Source organism: Ptychodera flava, chromosome 1, assembly GCF_041260155.1.
Source record: "Ptychodera flava strain L36383 chromosome 1, AS_Pfla_20210202, whole genome shotgun sequence".
In the NCBI taxonomy this organism is placed as follows: Eukaryota; Metazoa; Hemichordata; class Enteropneusta; family Ptychoderidae; genus Ptychodera; species Ptychodera flava.
The window spans coordinates 60,362,977-60,381,662 of record NC_091928.1 but is presented as its reverse complement, the minus strand read 5'-3'; the positions used below and the strand labels follow the sequence as shown (position 1 = coordinate 60,381,662).

The 18,686-nt window shown below is 37.5% G+C and overlaps 2 protein-coding genes across 3 annotated transcripts in view; both read left to right on the top strand.

Moving 5' to 3' along the window:
* Positions 1-1,985, top strand: part of LOC139142198 (uncharacterized) — an 11,535-nt gene extending 9,550 nt beyond the window's left edge. The window contains exons 6-7 of the mRNA XM_070712057.1: positions 150-446; positions 1,395-1,985. Coding sequence (XP_070568158.1) covers positions 150-446; positions 1,395-1,738 — 641 coding nt within the window. The 3' untranslated portion in view covers positions 1,739-1,985. The remainder of the gene's footprint in view (positions 1-149; positions 447-1,394) is intronic.
* A 2,925-nt stretch (positions 1,986-4,910) lies between these two features.
* Positions 4,911-14,686, top strand: LOC139142181 (perforin-like protein 1). Of its 2 annotated transcripts, XM_070712044.1 has the most exons (9): positions 4,911-5,000; positions 5,777-5,889; positions 6,546-6,749; positions 7,232-7,273; positions 8,391-8,602; positions 9,388-9,477; positions 11,002-11,343; positions 12,756-13,052; positions 13,749-14,686. In XM_070712044.1, the coding sequence occupies exons 2-7, from the start codon at positions 5,778-5,780 to the stop codon at positions 11,077-11,079; spliced, it is 738 nt and encodes a 245-aa protein (XP_070568145.1). In that variant the 5' UTR covers positions 4,911-5,000; position 5,777; the 3' UTR covers positions 11,080-11,343; positions 12,756-13,052; positions 13,749-14,686. The 2 variants fall into 2 exon arrangements, with proteins under 2 accessions (XP_070568145.1, XP_070568137.1); XM_070712036.1 differs by lacking the exons at positions 4,911-5,000; positions 5,777-5,889; positions 6,546-6,749; ... (1 more) ...; positions 8,391-8,602; positions 9,388-9,477 and having other exon boundaries at positions 11,065-11,343.
* Positions 14,687-18,686: the final 4,000 nt, after the last annotated feature.

The following is an 18,686-nucleotide window of genomic DNA, read 5'->3' as shown; positions in this document are numbered from 1 at the left end:
CGTATCATTATCGGTGTCATGCAGCTTAATCCGTAGGCATATCATCGTTTTAGAACACTTATCGGTGTCATGCAGCTCAACTTGAATCCGTAGACGTATCACATTTGTTTTGACTCGGACGAATCGATGAAAATTCTTATTATTTTCAGATCCATCGGTGCAAACTCCAATCACGTGGCCAAGCGGCACATACGGTCTTCCAAAACCAAACTATGGTTGTCCATTTTCCTCTGGATTCAGTTGGTATTCTGGATGGCGTAAACACGATACAGAAGACATTGGAGCCAGCAATGCATGGTCTAATCCATATGACTTGATGGGACCCTACACTAGAACTGACATGCATCAGAATTTCTGTATGAAAACAACAACCCAAGGCACATCGTACGATTGGAAATGGACAAGTGGGGAGTATTGCATCTTCAAGAAAGGAAACTGTCCATCAGGTATTGTCCTGGAAATTTCTCACAATGAATTCTTGAGTTTCTTTCTTTCCATGATCATTATTGACACATACATCACCACTTCCATACCTGACCATCCTCATAGTAATTCTTGCCTCGAAATTGAAATACAGACTTTTGCTCAAACTTTGAATCATTCCCTTTCGAAACCAAGAATTAAAAACACTGAGGGCTCGGCTTGCAAAATGTGGTTCTTCAGAAACTAATTGGCAGATATTTACGGACATTTGAAATTCAAAATGGCCACCAACCTTTGTTTACTTCATCAGTGAAAATACATTTTTCGAGTTCTACAAAAATAAACCGGTAAAATCGTTAGTTACTCTATGAGCTTAAAAATAAGCCCACACAAGTCGTAAACTCAAGGATATCGTAAAATTCCGAGGCGCATTCTAGCTATATACATGATATATTAGATATCGTCCTCACATATGTACGGCCAATATGTTACATACCATACGAGAACAATCAAGCGTGGGTAACCTCATCGTAAAAAACGACTGTTTCATAGTTGATAAGACAGTAGCCGTTATTCAACAGTTGCAATTACAAAACTCAATGTACATACACAGGCCCAGTAGATTTGATTCCCCGTTTTTCGATGGCCTTTGACCTTTCAATACTGACAGCAGACAAAGTGACCTGACAGTTCCGACGTACTAGGACCCACTGCCCCACCCTACTCTTCGTGCGATAATTCATCAAATTTTGTGACGAGTTTTTTGCCGCAAATACTCATGTTCAACGCCAACATGATAAATTTACTTCGTACTAATATAGTTGAGATATACATTCACAGGTTTACGTGAACTAATTATACGCTGATCCACGTGTCGAATAAATAATGAAAGTTTTGTTTTTATCAGTTCCCTCTAGTAGATATCATTTTTCTGATCAAAGCTGATATCTTTCGTATTCTCTGTGTTCTAGGTTTTTCAAGTGGTTGGATATACTGGGACGACGAGGACGCTTTCAACGCGAACGATAAAGGTGGTACATTACCGGACGGTACGTACGACAGTAACACACTCATTTACTACTGTTGCCGTCAGGACGGACCGGCAAACAAACTGATGTATTTCCCGACAGACTGGCCATTCGTCCTGATCAAACGTACCCAAAGCTGCCCTAACGTGTATGGAATGTCTGTCAGTCATCAATGGTTCTATTGGGATTGTGAAGATGTCTTCCCAGCGACTGACAAGGGTGGATTTCATCCTCTGGAAGATGGCGGGAACGATGATGTACGCGTACATTATTGCTATTACTACTGAAAACAAAACACTGTGATGTCTGTGATTACTAATGAATACACTGCTTCTATGAAAATTCTCTGGCATTTTTTGACAAAAGGATTTTTCAATTCCAAATCTCTTCATAGCTAAATGTTACAGAAAACCTTGAAATAACTGTCACTTCTAGAAAACGTAATCGTACATTAGTCAGTCATCACGTGTTCACCTATGAATGTGTAAAATATTTGGAGAGCGTACTTATCAATAAAAATCAATAACAAATCCATCTATTAACACATCTATTAGTTGACTGAAACTACCGCTGCATATTGGTGTTCCTGGTTTAAAAGCTGAGATGAGTGTGTGAGAGTGTGTCAGACGAGCCGGTGGAACAAACAAACACCCAACAAACAACCCTATGTAAAGAGCGGAGTATGTAGTTGTCTGCATAGAAACCCTAGTTATCTGACTTTATAAGAAATTATGAATTGGAGGAGAAAATAGGGACAGTTTTTTCCCAATTCCTTCATAAATTGTTTTGTATACTTAAACTTACGGAGGAGTTAGCTTACATTTCGATAAAGATTACGAACACATGTCGAGCGTCGAACAAGCCGTAAACTCTTGATGTATGTCATCAATCATCTGTACTTGTGAACAACTACTTTTGAAGTCTGTTTCTATTTCTCTCCCTCTCCCTCCTAAACATTCGCTCAGAAATCAATGATTGAAGTGGTATCACTCACAGTGAAAGTCATGGTGTAAAAAGGTTTTGTCAAGGTCAATTAGAGACAATTTGAATGACAAAACAAGACAAACGGATACGTATTGTTTGAATCATTGAGAATCAAATATACCTCATACACGAATTGTTAATTTTCACAGCAGAATATTACACAGTCGTGCATAAAAGCCGATTGAGTTTTATGTAAAAGACATCTCCAATTACACCAGAAGATCTTTCCTGATTGTTCGGAATTGACGATTGAAGACCAAACAAACAATTAAAAATATTTGTAGCGCCAAATCTATAATCCATGTTGTTCTAGGAGGCGCTGTTGAATTGAGTCAGTAAAAATGAGTATTTGATTTATGCTTGAACCTGTTCACAGTGGAAGATTGTTGAATGTCACAGTGGTTAGGAATTTTAAGTCGTGGAGCCACAGATTAGAAAGGAGCCACTACCGTTAATGAAACTTAGATACCACAATCCTGAAACTCAAAGGTACATGGATTGTTGAAGTCTCGCGAGATCTAATGACTAGTGATGAAAAGTTTATCTATACCCACACGCCCGTTCATTTGGTCTTCAGCAACACATCTCCTTGGCAACGTTCATGATCCATCTTACAGTTTGACTTCTCAATAAACTAACTTTTCTAAGCGAGGTCCTCAGCTTGCTTAGGTCTGTAAGCCTTGGCAAGTATCAGTACAATACAGTCGAAACCAAGGCACTCACTACAGACCCCCAGGAAATTAACTAGAGAAATAAATGGATTCATGTATTTAAATTAAACGTTATTTCAGCGAACGGTGTTTGTTTATGCTGTCAGGTCAATATCAGCTATTATATCCACACCCCTATGTATGCTGACATTATGTGGTTGATGTAATGTCTTCAGACTTTCACAGGTCAAACTTAAAATAAATTATCATTAAGGGCGAGACTGAGATGTCATCTGTACTTTAAATGGTCCATATCGACCTGCCGTGTTAACATTCTTGACGTCATAAAATCTATTGCGACATTTTCTGTCATTGCGTCGGGAAGTTGACAAAGATTTTTCAACTGCGATATATCCCAGCCAGCGCTACTCTATTCCACAAACCTGAAATTTTCAACTCCATCCGTAGCGGCGTCGTTCAGAAATGTTACAAACCGTGTCGAATATGTCACACTTGTTTTTTGCCGAGAATTATGGCATTTATAAATATTTTTTGCCGTGTACATATGGAAAAGTGATCCATAAGCTTAACCAATTGGCAGTCATTCTGGTTGCTGTTTTCATGGCAACGACTCTGATTTCAGCGACTAAACTAATCTTTAAGTTAATGTGACCGTCTCTCCACTGTCAGACGTTTGGCGTTCTTATGGACGATATGATTAAAATAAGGTGGGTTAATTTGTGCATGTCCTGTGAGAAGGGCGTTGAGTCAGGTCGTACAAACACTACGTCACATGACAACTTTACCGTATCAAATGACAATCTTGTCTTATCGAACAGTTTATGAGAAATGGAAGCTGATGATGACAGTCATATAACTAACATGAAATTTAACCAGTTGTGGATGACAGCTTTTTGCTGATAATGTTATTGAGACACTAATATCGACCCACAAAATCGCCAGTGAATCAAATATGCTTGATAAAAAGCGGCAAGCTGTAAGATATGACAGCAATCAATCACTTGATATTGACACAAAGGTGATAATAATAATTTATCTGTGAAGAACATCGACATCCACAGCTCTGCTAGAATTTTGGTACACGGTATTTCGTTACAGCTCCTGTAAAATTGAAGTATGTTTAATTCATTTTGTTCTGTTTGAAACACACAGTTTCTTGTTCTTCTCCCAAAAATAAACAAATAAACAAATAAATAAACAAAATAAATTTTAGATAGATAAATAAATAAACAAATAAATAAATAAAACAAACTGTATTTAACCTTTGATGAAAGTTTATATATGTCTGTTATCGGCTTCTCATGCAACTTTCCCGAATTAACAAACAACCGTTGTGGTAAATGGTTTTATTTTACTTCTGACTCAGTTGATGATAATTCTAATGATATGAAAAACATCACAGCCGGAGACAGAGTCTCTGTGAATAGACATTTATTATTTGTCTGATAATAAAATGTCATTATGTAGTATTTTATGATAAAGCATTTAAATTGTCCTGAATGTCCTTTATAAATATCTTCATTTATCTGACGAATTGACATGGCATCGTAGAATGAAACAGGTATGACACCCTCTGTTACTGTATTTCAACTTTTTTTTCCCAATTGAGCATCGCTGTTTGGAGTTCACCGTGATTGTAACAATGAATACACACCCGATATTGCTGCAGTGTACGTCATGAACAGCAGTTAGTGATACTGACTGTACAATATAGAGTCACGCCGAGGCGTTTTCCCACGCGTGATAAAACGATAAGTTGACAGCGAATCAGAATGAGGCATGTGACGTCACAATTTAAATAATTTGGGAAAGTTGGGTGATAGTGAAATGTTATAATCACTTGAGACCAAGTATCGACAGACGAGTTTCATTTTTTATCAAGACGTTTCAACAAGTAAGTAGACTTATCTTTTGTAAAAATGAACTTTTGACATAGTCAAATTTAGATCTTTTTGAAATTTAAATTTCTACAAAAGTGCAAAGGTCTGCAAGTGCGAATTTCAAAGATGTCGCTTATTCGGTTTATACAACTTGAAAAATTATTTCCCGCGTTAACGGTCGGGAACTGGCTATACACAGTGACGAGTACTTTTAGTCAGACCTTTAATTGTTGTGACAACGGAAGTGAGATATCTTTTATAAAATATGTTGTCATTTGATGTCCAATCTAAAAAGCAGGCGATGGTATTTGTTTTCTATTTCGTGTATTTCCATATTTGTCTGTGGTCACGTCAATGTGTAACTAACTCCGTGTTTGTGTATTTCCATAGTTGTCTGTGGTCACGTTGATGTGTGCCCGACTCCGTGTTTGTGTAATTACCTTATCTTTAAAATACATCTCCATGTAAACTAGAAATGGAAAATCACTTTGAAAATGTTTATTCAATTTCTGTTTATGTTCATTTGTTGAAAGCTAATCCTAACAGAGTGTATTATTAGCAATAGTCTCCAACTTACGGATGCCGATTGACCTAACCTTTGTGACGTCATCAAGGGCTTGAAAAAACGCAGCATCATGGTTTTCATGTTCATTCACAGATAGATGTTTTAATTGAATGATTGACATACATAGATTTCACGTTATTAATCTCTTCATGTCACGCACATCACTGCATTTAACTACTTTCGGTATTCTCGTTACAACTTTGTTTCGCTATTTTGCACGTAAAGGATGCTCCGGTATCTAGCATTCCTTGTTCTGTTGTGGCGCGTGAGGGCGCAACTGCCTGAAGCAACCAATTACCTTGGAGTAGGCTATAATGCTATACAAGGTAACCCAGAAGGTAAGTTAGTATCCAATGATTTTAAAGCTAAGGTAGAACGCGCCCCGGGGACAGATATTTCGATTCAAAATTTCTACAATTCCTTTCTAATCTACCACTTGTTGGTGATTATTTTACTGCTCTTGGAGAAAGATAAAATTTTCACCGTCTCAGTATATCATGTATATAATGTATTTTTCACCATGCAGTTAACACAGGGTTGGCGGCCATTTTTTATTTTTAAATATCGCTAAAAGTTGAGCAATTTGTTTCTTTCGTTAAAAAGTCTGCACTTTGATTTTTCTCCTTGACTCGATAAGATAATGGTTGAAAGTTTCATGAAGAAAAGTTTGAGCAGAAGAAGTCTTTCACTTTCGAGACGCATACTACCTTAAAGAAATCTTCAGATATTCTTCCAACTACACTCTTGTTACTCTCTCAATATCTTGATGTTTTCAGAGAAATGATTTCACATTTTTGTGATCCTTGTAAGTGCTTACTTGCAATGCTTACTCGTGTGATAATTTAATATCCAGGAAATATAAATTGTTCAAAAATATGACTTGATGCACCATCACAAGACCAAGTATATCAAATTGATACACGTTATATTATAATGCATTGGTTTCTATCGAAGCTAGCAAGAAAACTCACAAAGGAATGCATTTTTTCTAAAGGTCGGCTTGGCTTTGGAGGTGGATTGGATCCAGGACTGTTAGGAACACGTGTTGTGTTTTTGCTGACATACGATAACGATGGTGTGAATCCTGACCAAGCTGAGACTTACTTCCCAGGAGGTTGTAACACTACTATTTTCAACGATGCTTCGGAAGGAACTGACAGATATCAAGAACAATTAAGTCAATACGTTGTAACTTCAGGTACGATACATCTTTCTTTAAGAAGATAGACGTCATCAAGAGACAATTTGATGCAAATGAATCGACGCAGTTACTAAAATGAGAGAAACAGAAGCGCATGAGGCTATTGTCAGAACGAGAAACAGTTACAACGTTCTCGATCACTGATATGAACGCTGTAAAATTTCATGGTGATTTTCTGAGCTGGAGAGATGTACTCTTCAGAAATGTCATTATCCTAACAATTTATTTTTAACTTCGTATGAGCATCGTTGTAAGATTGATTCCGATAAATGTATTTGATGATCTTGGATCATAACTTAGCTTAGAAAGAGCTTTAGGCCGAAACCAAACTATCCGCCATAAACATTGCTCAGTTATCGTGACCCGTTATAAATTATTACGTCACAAAGAAAGAATGAAGTGGTTTTAATGAGATGGAGATCCTATCTAAGATAAAATTTTCGTTTGCTTCATCAAGTGCATTTCTTTCGTTTATACAGCATCCTCTGGAGTCGACGGATTCAACTTTGTACAGAGTGAAGGTAAGAATAGTAATATTTCTGTTATTGTGACGTCACAACCGACTAAATAATTTCACTGAACAAATGCTGTATGAGCAAATGATACTCGGTTTTGTTGTAATTAGACTGTATCGTCATCGTATCAACACCAGTATTAATATTGCAACGTATTTCGTTCTGACTTTTCGCCATCTAGTACCTTAGGCCAAGAAAAATAAAAAGTTTGTTTCTCATCCTAGACATATTGCAAAAATGATGCAGTGATGCGATTTTTTTCTTCTCAATATTTTTTTATTCTTCAACCAACAGAACGCGCAAAAACATGAAAACAACATAGGAATGCACGCAGAGATAAATGCACAGCAGTGTTGCTTTAGTATTTTTGTGCAATTCTGTGGTTTGACATTTAGTGCACAGTTTTGACAGCTTAGTATAACAGTGACATATGTGTATAGTTCTGAATGGAATGTCAGTGTCAGCTATTTTGTTTAACCTGTTTTATACAGCACTGTGTTATGCAATCGTGTATTTTTGCGTTTTTTTCATTTTATTTGCTTATGAACAGAAAAAAAGTTGACGCTGCGGGTCTGAATTGACGCGAGCGAGGATGAGAAACAAACCTTTTTTATTTTTCTTGACCTCATTGTCCGTTCTTGCCTTGAAGAGTATTTGATGGTACATACATTCTAATCTAAACTGCTGTTGAGCTATTTTGATTTGTTCGTAGTTTCTTTGTCAGACAAAGATAACATTTCTAACAAGTTAGATATCTTTGAAAGGCCAGATGCTCTGGGGGAGAACCCAGCACGACGTATAGTTGACCTTGGTCATGATTAGGTCGATAATCGAACATTCAACGTAAAAAACTAATCTCCAAAGCCTACAGCTTGGTTGGTATACACCATGCAGGAAAGTGAATGGTAACATATTGTAAATATGCATTATAGAATGTCGATGTATCGAATATTGTGCTATGTCACATTACAAAAACATTCACCACAAGTAACGGTTCACCGTGACCAACAAGCCTATAGAGTCCTAAGGTTTACATTTATATTTTCATAAACAAAGCCATAAATGTCACGTGACAGGATTTGCCTGATAACTGCAAAGCAACCACTCTACACATTGTCTGTAGGATACGGCTACATTGACGAGACTAACAACAACCAGGGATTGGTCACTTACGATGACGTACAGGAGGACAAATGTGGTTACACACGTTATCGTACTGAAGATGCTTCAAGTGAGGAATTTCCACTGTCCGATGCATTTGCCAGCGCCGTCTGCTCCTTACCGAGGACTTATGACGAAGAGGTTTACATGGATTTCATTGACGACTGGGGCACAGTGAGTTACTTAAAAACGATCGCTAATTGAAAACAACAGAAATAAACAAAGAATTAATGTTCGTGTATAAATAAATTATAAATATCAAACGGCTTCCCTCGGTCATAAATTGTGTAGATACATCCTACCAATGTGATACCAATATGATAGGGTAATGTCCAACATTCTAAAAGCACGATAATGATAGGTATTCCTGCAGATATACATTCTATAAATGAATAAATTGATTTTGATCGTTAATATTTGTTTCTCCTGCCTGTATTTCCTGTCTGCCCCATTCCTGTGATCAGCTTCGTGTTTGCATACATTACACTGCTCCCCAACATCGACAACAACATACAATAACTTGTCCAACCCTTTAGCCATAATGAGGCTGATGAAAGGTTATGTCCTTTTTATCAGCATGACCTCAAATACAACATAGCTGACTTACGAGCGTCGTTGTCAATAATTCCATGAATTGATGCATGGCCTGATTGGTAAACGAGGTCACAGTTCAGTCTTGTGACGATTACTGCTATGGATTACTATGTTATGATGACGACAAAACGATACGAGGATGAGGTGAAATGACGTCACACCATGCTTCATGAAACTAAATAAAATTAAGCAATTCAGGCAATATAGATGGTCAGATACGACGTCACACCACATGACAGCGGCAACACAGACCAATCTTTTTTCATAAAATGAACATATCCTGTTAATTCGTGTACACTGTAATGACACTGAATATGATATATGACATTTAATAAATGACACTTATATCGTTTTTGTCTTTACAGCATGTCGTAATTGAAGTGACGTATGGATCACGTGTTACAAAAAGATACATGGATGAACGACCCAATTTTGTTTCTTACGCACAGAAGGAGGTAAGTCATTGCAATATCGTCATCATTGTCTGTCTCATACGTCATCATTGTCTGTCTCATGCGTCATCATTGTCTGTCTCATACGTCATCAAGACACACTCCATCTTTGCACCCGAGAAAAAGTGCAAACACAAGAAAAATATGAAATTAAAGATTTCGTATCGGCAAAAAATAAATCAAAGGTTTTTAGCAATATTGCTGTCACCAGCGAGAGTTTCAACTCGGCCAACCTAAGGGAGCGTTCAGTTATTATGGCCGGGGGTGGGCCGGCAAATTCTTCCTGCGCATCAGTCAAAATAAGTGAACCCCCCCTACCCATTGCACCAAAAAATTGATGACCCCCTTTTAAGATGACAAAAATTTCATGACCCCCCCCCCATTTTGCTTGCGTAAAGCTGCACACACAAACACCTCTGGAGGGGGGGGGCGATAGAATCAAAAAAAAATCTCAGATTTTTTCAAATGACCCCCTTACAAACTCACAAGGTGTTTATGTTCAAATTTCCCCTTCTGACTTGCTATAATTTTGACATTACCCCTCAAAGGGATTGGATAGAAATTACAGGTGGATTGCAATATTTTTGCGCAAGCGTGTGTGTACAAAATTTTGATATTTGGATTAAATTGATAATTAGCTGTTGATAATGTTGATTCACTATACATGGTAGTCTATAAGAAAACTATGAATAATTTTTTCCCAATACAAAACTATCTTAATCTGTGTATGTATAGACATTTGATAATTCATTATAAAGTACTTGGTTAGACTAGAATGCTTAAAGGTTGATATCTGTGCAAGAAATTGGATTTTTTAATTTCACCGAAATGTTGATTCACTATTCATTGGAGTCTATGAGTAGAATATGAATAACATTTTTACAATGCTAAACTAAATTAATTTGTGCTTTTATAGGTGTTTGACAATTGATACATATGAACTTGATTTAAACAGGGTATTTGAAAGTTCAGATGTTGACAACAATATTTATATTAGAATTTCACCTAAAAGTATCATTTCACTTTCCATGGTACCAGTAGTCTACAGGTAACTGTTTAGTAATTTCCCTGACAAAACTTGCTATATCTCTAATATGTAAGTAATAGGAATTGTACATTGCCCTCAGTGAGCTCAATTTACAATAAGACAAGCCTCAGAATTGCCAGGGCAAGATGTTCATGTGACAGATGATTATGCTTTTGTTCAGATTTACAGTTAAATGACTTCAGAGAATGAAATCATGCAGCGAATCATTTTTATCTCCCAGAATATTTCTGAACACTGAAACTGTTTTTTGACGGGACGGATACTTATGAAACTTAAGTGACCCCCTCTGAGCTGTTTGAAAAATACATGACCCTCCCCCTTTGCAGTTTTCAAATTTAAGGTGACCCCCCTGGATTTTGCCGGCCCACCCCGGCCTTAATAACTGAACGCTCCCTAATGAAAGTGTCTTGGATATGTCTCACACACAATGAGGGCAACAGATTCGGTAGCTTATATTTTTTCTGTCACTAATTCTTCAGTGTCCAATGTGCGTCAGTGAAGGTGGACCTACGGTTCGCACAATTCCTCCTTACTGGTTGACATGGACGCATTTATAAACAATATGGATGAGGAAACTGAATTTGGTGACGAAAAGGCTGTCATGGAAACAGGAGGCAATGGCGACATGACTGAACCTGTTGGACTTGTCATCATGCCGATATCAGACGCCCTTGGTATCAGCTATTGGCGCAGATTCTGTTTCTACGTCACCGACAGTTTGTGTCAGCTGGAAGATCTAGCAGACTTGTCAGCAAGACAAGGTTTCATGAGTACAGCTTTGAATAATTATGCACAATACAAAGGACTTGCATCACCCTCAAGTGAGTATAGTTTATTATCCTCTCACTGGCTAGCGATATATTTATCCTGATCCTTGCATCATTTAAGAAATTCTATGTTTAAGCAATAAAGCACACCCAGCGATGGTATACCACGAGATTTTGACCAGTTCACTTCATATATGCACTCGCTATCGCTCGTGCATATATGAAGTGAACTGGTCAAAATCTCATGGTATACCATCGCTGGTGTGAATTTATTGCTATTATATCATAACAGTATATTGAAATTCTTGCATAGAACGCCAAAAAAGGATTTTGGCTCTTGCCGAGAGCTCGCGCGTGTGCCAGCCGTGGTATATCGCCAATATACCACGGTTCTTTTCTCGTCTCGACCAATCAGATCGCTGCATTTGCGCGTTCATATACTGGTATGATATAATAGATAATAGCAAAGTATGACAAATCAATTCCCAATATTATGAGTGAAATCATTCATTGCTTTATCATACAACAGTAATTTGATAGTTTTTGCCTAATTTCACGAAATTTGTCATTTTTTGTGAACCTTGGCGGTTATAGCATTATATTAGCAGGGTACACTTACCCATTCCAGACACCTAGTACCAGCACTTAGCAGTGGTTCAAGAAGACACTTTTGTATTGTCATTTTCTGTTTTATTCTCGGACCTGGTAAATTATTTGCCTCGAATTGTATTAATTATTGGACCGGTTATTTCATATTTGCCCGGCTAACAAATCCACGTTCATCATTTCCGGGACTTGTAACTGTGTCTTACTTCTTAAAATACTTACCCTCTTTCTTATTTGATACATTGCCGTAGTTATGACATTCTGTCAACATAAAAAAATCAATCTTATCACTAGAGAAGGAAGAAATTTTAGTGGAGATAGTGTAAACGATGATTTAACATTGAATGTGACCAGAAGCAATTGTAACACAATAGAAGACACTCTTACAGACTGTTTTGACATGTGCCGACGACTTTAAATATAGTTTAAGTATGAGTGCGATGTGGGTAGAACAGATATATTTCAAGTGAACCACTCAACAGTCAATATATGACTTCACCTTTGGATGACTACAGTTGTCCTGTTTTGAAGTTGATGACGTCAGACTAGATGACAAGTGAGTTAGACTCCAGTATGGACATTTCCTTACCTGAGTGTGTGTGTGTGTGTGTGGTGGGGGGGGGGGGGGATATCCCAGTAACGGAATAGATATGACTGCTTAAGATTGGAACAATGCATGCATGCATTTGGCTTCTTCAAATATTTCTCCATAAGAAGAGATTTCATCTTATTTATGATTGTTAAAATGATCAACTGATATTTAGACCAACACTTATTTACCGGCAAAATATAAAGTTTAAAAACGTCTACCACTTCTGATGGCCGCCCGATTGTAATTCTATGCAAACACTTTGTTTTAGATCCTATCGTACAAACTCCAATCACATGGCCCAAAGGAGGATACGGCCTTCCAACGCCTCTGGATGGATGTCCAAACAGTGTTGGCTTTGCCTATGAGAGTGGTTGGCGTTTCCAAGACAACGAAAACGACGGTCTTGGTAACCAGTGGAGTTCTCCGTACAACCTGGAGGGACCTTACACTAATACCGACTCACAACAGAATTTCTGCATGAAGACACAAGAAATAGTAGCAACAGAAGACTGGGTGTGGGGACCTGGTGAATATTGTATCTACAAAACGGGGTTGTGTCCTCAAGGTGAGTAGCCATGGCAACACAAGGTAAAAGTTACTGCAATCTAGGATATTTATAATTTATCATTGATAGTGCAGTCATAATTCCATGGAATATCTACATCCAGTTTATGTACATCATATATCCTTTGTCAAGTAAGTGTTTCTCAAAAATGCCCCATCAAGTGTATTGATAGAGTCTCATTGAACTACAGCTGTGGCTGTGACAATTGTTCTTAGGTTTGACCAACATCCAATGTACAGAATAATGGAGATGATGTTATTGACAGCGGGTAAATTGAAAGCGCTCTCAAACATGCTGACAGCTCAGACTTTGGAGGCTGAACATGTCTGATGATACATTGGCGTTCCATTATGGGACTGATTCATGGTTAAAGAGAGAGCGCCCTCATACTGTAGATGAAACACCACTGTATCAGTTGCATGACTCCTTACTTTCTTAGACCTCCCCACACCACTGCTACTCATTAAGTTGCACTTGGTGTTGTGCCTTTTGTTATTCATATTAAATCACCTTGTATATTGTTTGTATTTAATGTGATCAGGGGCTTAAATACGAAAAAATGTTCATTTTGAAAACAACAAACAGCAATTGCAACAACAACAACAACAACAACAACAACTACTACTACTACTACTACTACTACTACTACTACTACTACTACTACTACTACTACTACTACTACTACTTTAATTGCAGGCTTTGCAGCTGGTTACGTTTTGTGGGACGATGAAGATGATCTTCCACAAGGCAATGCTCTGGGCGGCACCTTACCCGATGGAACATACGACAGAAACACGTTGATCTACTACTGTTGTCGCGAAGATGGTAGTCCCAATGATCCACTCTATCTACCAAAAGAAGTGCCATTTGTCTTGATTAAACGTTCCGCAAACTGCCAGGCTGTGAACGGCATGTCTGTCAGTGAAGAATGGTTTCTGTGGGACAATGAGAACATCTTGAACGAGGATGACGTCGTTGGTTTTGCCCCCTATAACACTGGTGGATATGCTCAACATCAGTTGCACTATTGCTACTATTATTAGCATAATTGCATTATTGCTAGTATCATTACCATAACATTGTTTACGAGAAAGTTGGCGTATAATTCTCTTAATTTGTTATTATTGTTACCATGACGACAAGTTAAAGACAAGTGAAGTAATGATCCAAAAAAGTCAATTACCAAAGAAAGTCTTAATTTTTTTCGAATGTATCTCGTTTGAATTTGATCCAGATAGAAAATGAAAATAAAACATGCAAGCATACAAGACTTGTTGCTTTATGAATAGACGATAATTTGTGGGTAAGGGTACGAGATATAGATTAATGTAGAGGCAAAATGTGGAAATAATTAGATCTTATCCGTTCGGAGTTTAATAAAAAGTCGACGCCTGTGATCAATCAATTTGTGTTCAATTTCGATAACGTGGGATTGAGAAGTCATAGCCTTGACAGCTAACCAATGGATATATCCATGATTTTCAACTCAATTCTCTACTTTCACTGTTCAAATCTTGACTCCTACAAATCAGATGTATTCATGTTACATCGAGGAGTGTTTCTCTGTGTATGAATGGAAGGAATGCATGTGAAGTGTAAACTTATATTATAAAATAAACAAACTTTTAAAAATGTTTCTGAAGTTTTGAAGGAATCACTTTTGGCAAACTGAAATAATCACAGCGACATACTGTCAGAGTTCTCTTTTTCATTGCCTTGGCATGTAGTGTTTTTGCAGAAAAGGGTATGTGGTTTTTGATATCATTTTAATTATCGTGAATAATGTCTAAATAATCGTTGTCGTCTGAACGACTTGAGGTTTCAGACAACGCATGCGCGATGCTCATGGATATGCTGATCAATGAATACACTGGGTATGTAGGTTGCCTTGGAAACCAAGTTTAAGGGCGTAGCTTATCTTCAGTAGTACATAGCAGCGTATGTCCGTGACGTCACTGACCAGATGATCGCCGAGATCAGTGAGTTTGAATTTTAGCCCATGCTGAACGTCTGGAAAGGCGCGGTAAATATGCATCAGTTGCAAAAAAAACCCCCAAAACAAAAAAAAAAACAAAAAAAAAAACAAAAAAAACAAGACTCGAAGAGAGTATACCGAGGCAATGTTTGGTACGGAAGACGATGACAGAGATGTTAAGATACATCCTACATTTGGTTCACGTCGTTGATTATGAGAAATAAAATCAATTCCTTAGGTTACAACGTAGTGATGATATTTTTATGTGAAACGCTTTAAGAGAGATGAACTAAACTCAGTGGGACCAGAACTTCGCTGTTTTCGCGTGTGATCGTGCGATGCATTTGCGCACGCGTGGAGTGAACGCGATCGTCAGTGAGCAACCATAACATCGCGGTCAGAAAACAGTCAAGATTTCTCTACTAAATCGCATTCACCAAAATATTTCATAAACTTGAGTCAAGTCTAGATATACCCGTATTCCAGTAATAATTTTAATGGTGGTTCTTTGTATTTTAATCAACAAAAGAAAGGTTTCAACTGCAAAATACTATACAGTAGTTTCACTAGATAATACTAAGAACAGATAATGATGCTAAGTATTTCATAATATTATTGCAGCACACATTATACATCAACTGATGGCGATAAATTTGTTTTACTTGCGTTACCATGCCAACTGAAGTACACAATCCAATCACATGTCTGTATTGGTAAACATGTTGAGTCATTGAACATTTGACGGTTTCCTTGACTACCTGGTAATGTGGGAGAAATATTCACTTTACCCCGTCAATGACACTGATTACTCGAGGCGTTGTGATACCAAATAATTTGCCCAAAAATAATTCAAATCATCAAAGTACATAATGCTCTTCGCCTGTTTTACAATTTCTTTGATGTTGATGATTCAGACTTTCACAGTGTTTATAATATGGGTTTCATTTGTCACGTTAAGAGCAGTCTTTGCTTTCACTGTATTTTATCAACAGTGCTAAAGAAAATAAAAGAAGAAAAAAAATACAATTACACAATAACGCCATATTCCGCATCAGATTAAACCACGTGACCAGTGAAGTCAATAAGGTCACGTGAACTTTGGCAAAGAGCGTCGTTGACCGTTCAGTCTGTACAGAGTTGAAATCAATGTAACGCCGTTGTCACGGGATTCCTACTTCTATTTAAAGTCTCATGTTGCTATCATTTATCAAAGTACAGTGGTCTCTACGTCTCAATTGTTTTACAAACTTTTACACACTTGTCTATCCTTCGTTCAAGAATAAAAATCGATAATCAATGACATGCATTAAGTTTTTTCTAATGTCCTTCACTCTTTGTGTCATGTGAAGTGCAATCTTAAATATACATGATGCCCGATTTTTTGAAAAAAATTACCTGAAATTAATCCTCATTTCATAATGTGTATTTGCTATAGCATGATTAGCATTGACGATAAATACACTATTGAAGACAATACACATTTCAAGTACATGTACATCACATAGTTAGAACCTAGATTACTTTAGTAAATGACGTCTGCCATAGTGTCTGCGACAGTCTTTGGTCATCGTTGTCGACAGACGCTCGCAGGTTGTACCATTCAAGAATGAAACAAATTACTGGCTCTGCTACTGTTTCCATTGTACGGCGTGACTCGGCATTTCGGTGAGACTATCGGCTCACATACTGCACATAGTTACGGTGTATGCCAGGGAGAGCAACGTTTGTTGACATGTGCAATCGCTTTGATCAATTTGAACGAGTCCTCTGTCCGTCGTACCGAATACCTGTGCCAAGTATCACTCATAACCAGAGCTGATGATGAGTGACGTGTACAGAGCTCACATCGATACCTGGAAGGTTTACTGACAACTTTGTCAATTTGATTACAAAAAGCCGCGTTCAGATTTGATAAAGCTTCAGACGCTTATGAGGGTAGCAAGGCGAAACCATTTCATAAGAGGGAAAGAAGGAAATGGTCGTCCAAATCTCTCAGTTACTCTGCCAACATTTTCACGACCCGTCAAGAGAAGAATTGATTATAACTGTCCACGTGATCAAAGCAGAGTAGTGAAAATTTGTCTTCATATTATTCTTTTTCATCTTTTCTAGACAAACGCTTCTCTGATTCGATGTTCAGATATTACTATACGATAACGAGACCACAAAGTCGTTGGCAGCAATTTGTTGTCTTGTCGCATCATATATCATTGAAATATACGGCATTTACCTCAACCACATGGTCCTTATCTAAGGGGGATCTTTATGTGATTTGAATATATTTTGATGCTGATCCGTTGTAATAGAGTGTCTCACTGGTCGCATTGCACCGGGGACGTTTAAACACCGAGTAAAAGCAAGGAATGTTGATTATGCATTTGTCGAGATCGGAGAAAATTATTAGTCAGCTATGCAATAATGGAATCTTGACTCATGTAATTCTAAATATGCACCTTGAAGAGAGCTAGAAATGTGATATAAATGTTACAAAATCAACCTGAAGTTGGCACACCCTTGGCTCAGATTCAAGTCAATATAAAACGTCCACAATGTCGCTGCCTCTAATCCAGCAATTTGTCATTTCCATGGGTAGAAGGGATTTTTTTGTCCTCTTAGATTGTTTTCAGAAACGCTGAAGCTCTCAGTACGTGTCAGGGTTCGGTTACTGGTACAAAATTGACGAACAGTCCTCATGGACTGTACTGTAAGGTGTGTTGACACACTGTATTGACCCCACAACTGTTGATTGATAGCGCTGCCATATAGCATTCTGAAATTTGCATAATATATAATTTAAACCTTATGAGCGTCGATGAAGTTGTTGTTGACAAGCAACACAATGTTGCGTAATTCATAACTCGTATTCATCATCGCAACACTTTAAATGCTTTCATCAAAAGTGATGTGTTCACCAACCATAATGATGTCAATTTTGAAATTAAGAATTTTAGACAGTTTATCATTCATATTTTTAATTCTGAATAAGATCCAGATCTACTAACATCATGACACTAAGTCAAAGTTCAACCCAGTCAGAATTTTACCATTGTCATAAAAGGCACGCAAAATATATTTGGCCTTTCAATAAAACCTTGTTGACAGTACTTCAAACTTAAAATACGAGTAAGTCCAGAAGATTAGATGCAGTTTAGAATCGGTGGATACTGGAATGGTCGTCGTACAGATCCAGGACTGATTGGTAAGTGTTTCATTGAAGTGTTTTCATGGTAAACGTTGAGAAATAAGAAAGATCAAGACAAAAGCATTCTAATCACTGTTAAGTTGAATGAAAACCTTTTTACAACTTGACGTATATTAATATATACAAACTTTGGAGTATCCTCAACGTTTGTACCGTAAAATGCAAATTTTGACGTGTTTTCATCGTACGATCATAGGCCGCTTTGATTTGAGGTGTGTTGGAAAGCACAGAACATTAAGACATTAAGTCCAAGGACACAAGAAACGTGCACATCAGAATATCCATATCTCACTCGGCATCCAGTACTTTAACAATACAAAAAAACTATAAGGAACGCCAGGAAACTGTTCAATCATATGTTAAGGCCTTTACAAATTTCCCAAAAGAGGAATATAAATTCTGATATTTTTCGTGAATGTACTTCAACAGAGTAGCAAGACAATAGTTATCTAGGAAG

What these genes read in the sequence shown, in the direction of transcription:
- LOC139142181 (XM_070712036.1), top strand. Translation starts at nt 11,085, where the DNA reads ATGGATGAGGAAACTGAATTTGGTGACGAAAAGGCTGTCATGGAAACA. An exon ending in AGGACTTGCATCACCCTCAA is followed by an intron (nt 11,344 to 12,755) that starts GTGAGTATAGTT and finishes ACTTTGTTTTAG; the next exon opens with ATCCTATCGTACAAACTCCA. An exon ending in AACGGGGTTGTGTCCTCAAG is followed by an intron (nt 13,053 to 13,748) that starts GTGAGTAGCCAT and finishes CTTTAATTGCAG; the next exon opens with GCTTTGCAGCTGGTTACGTT.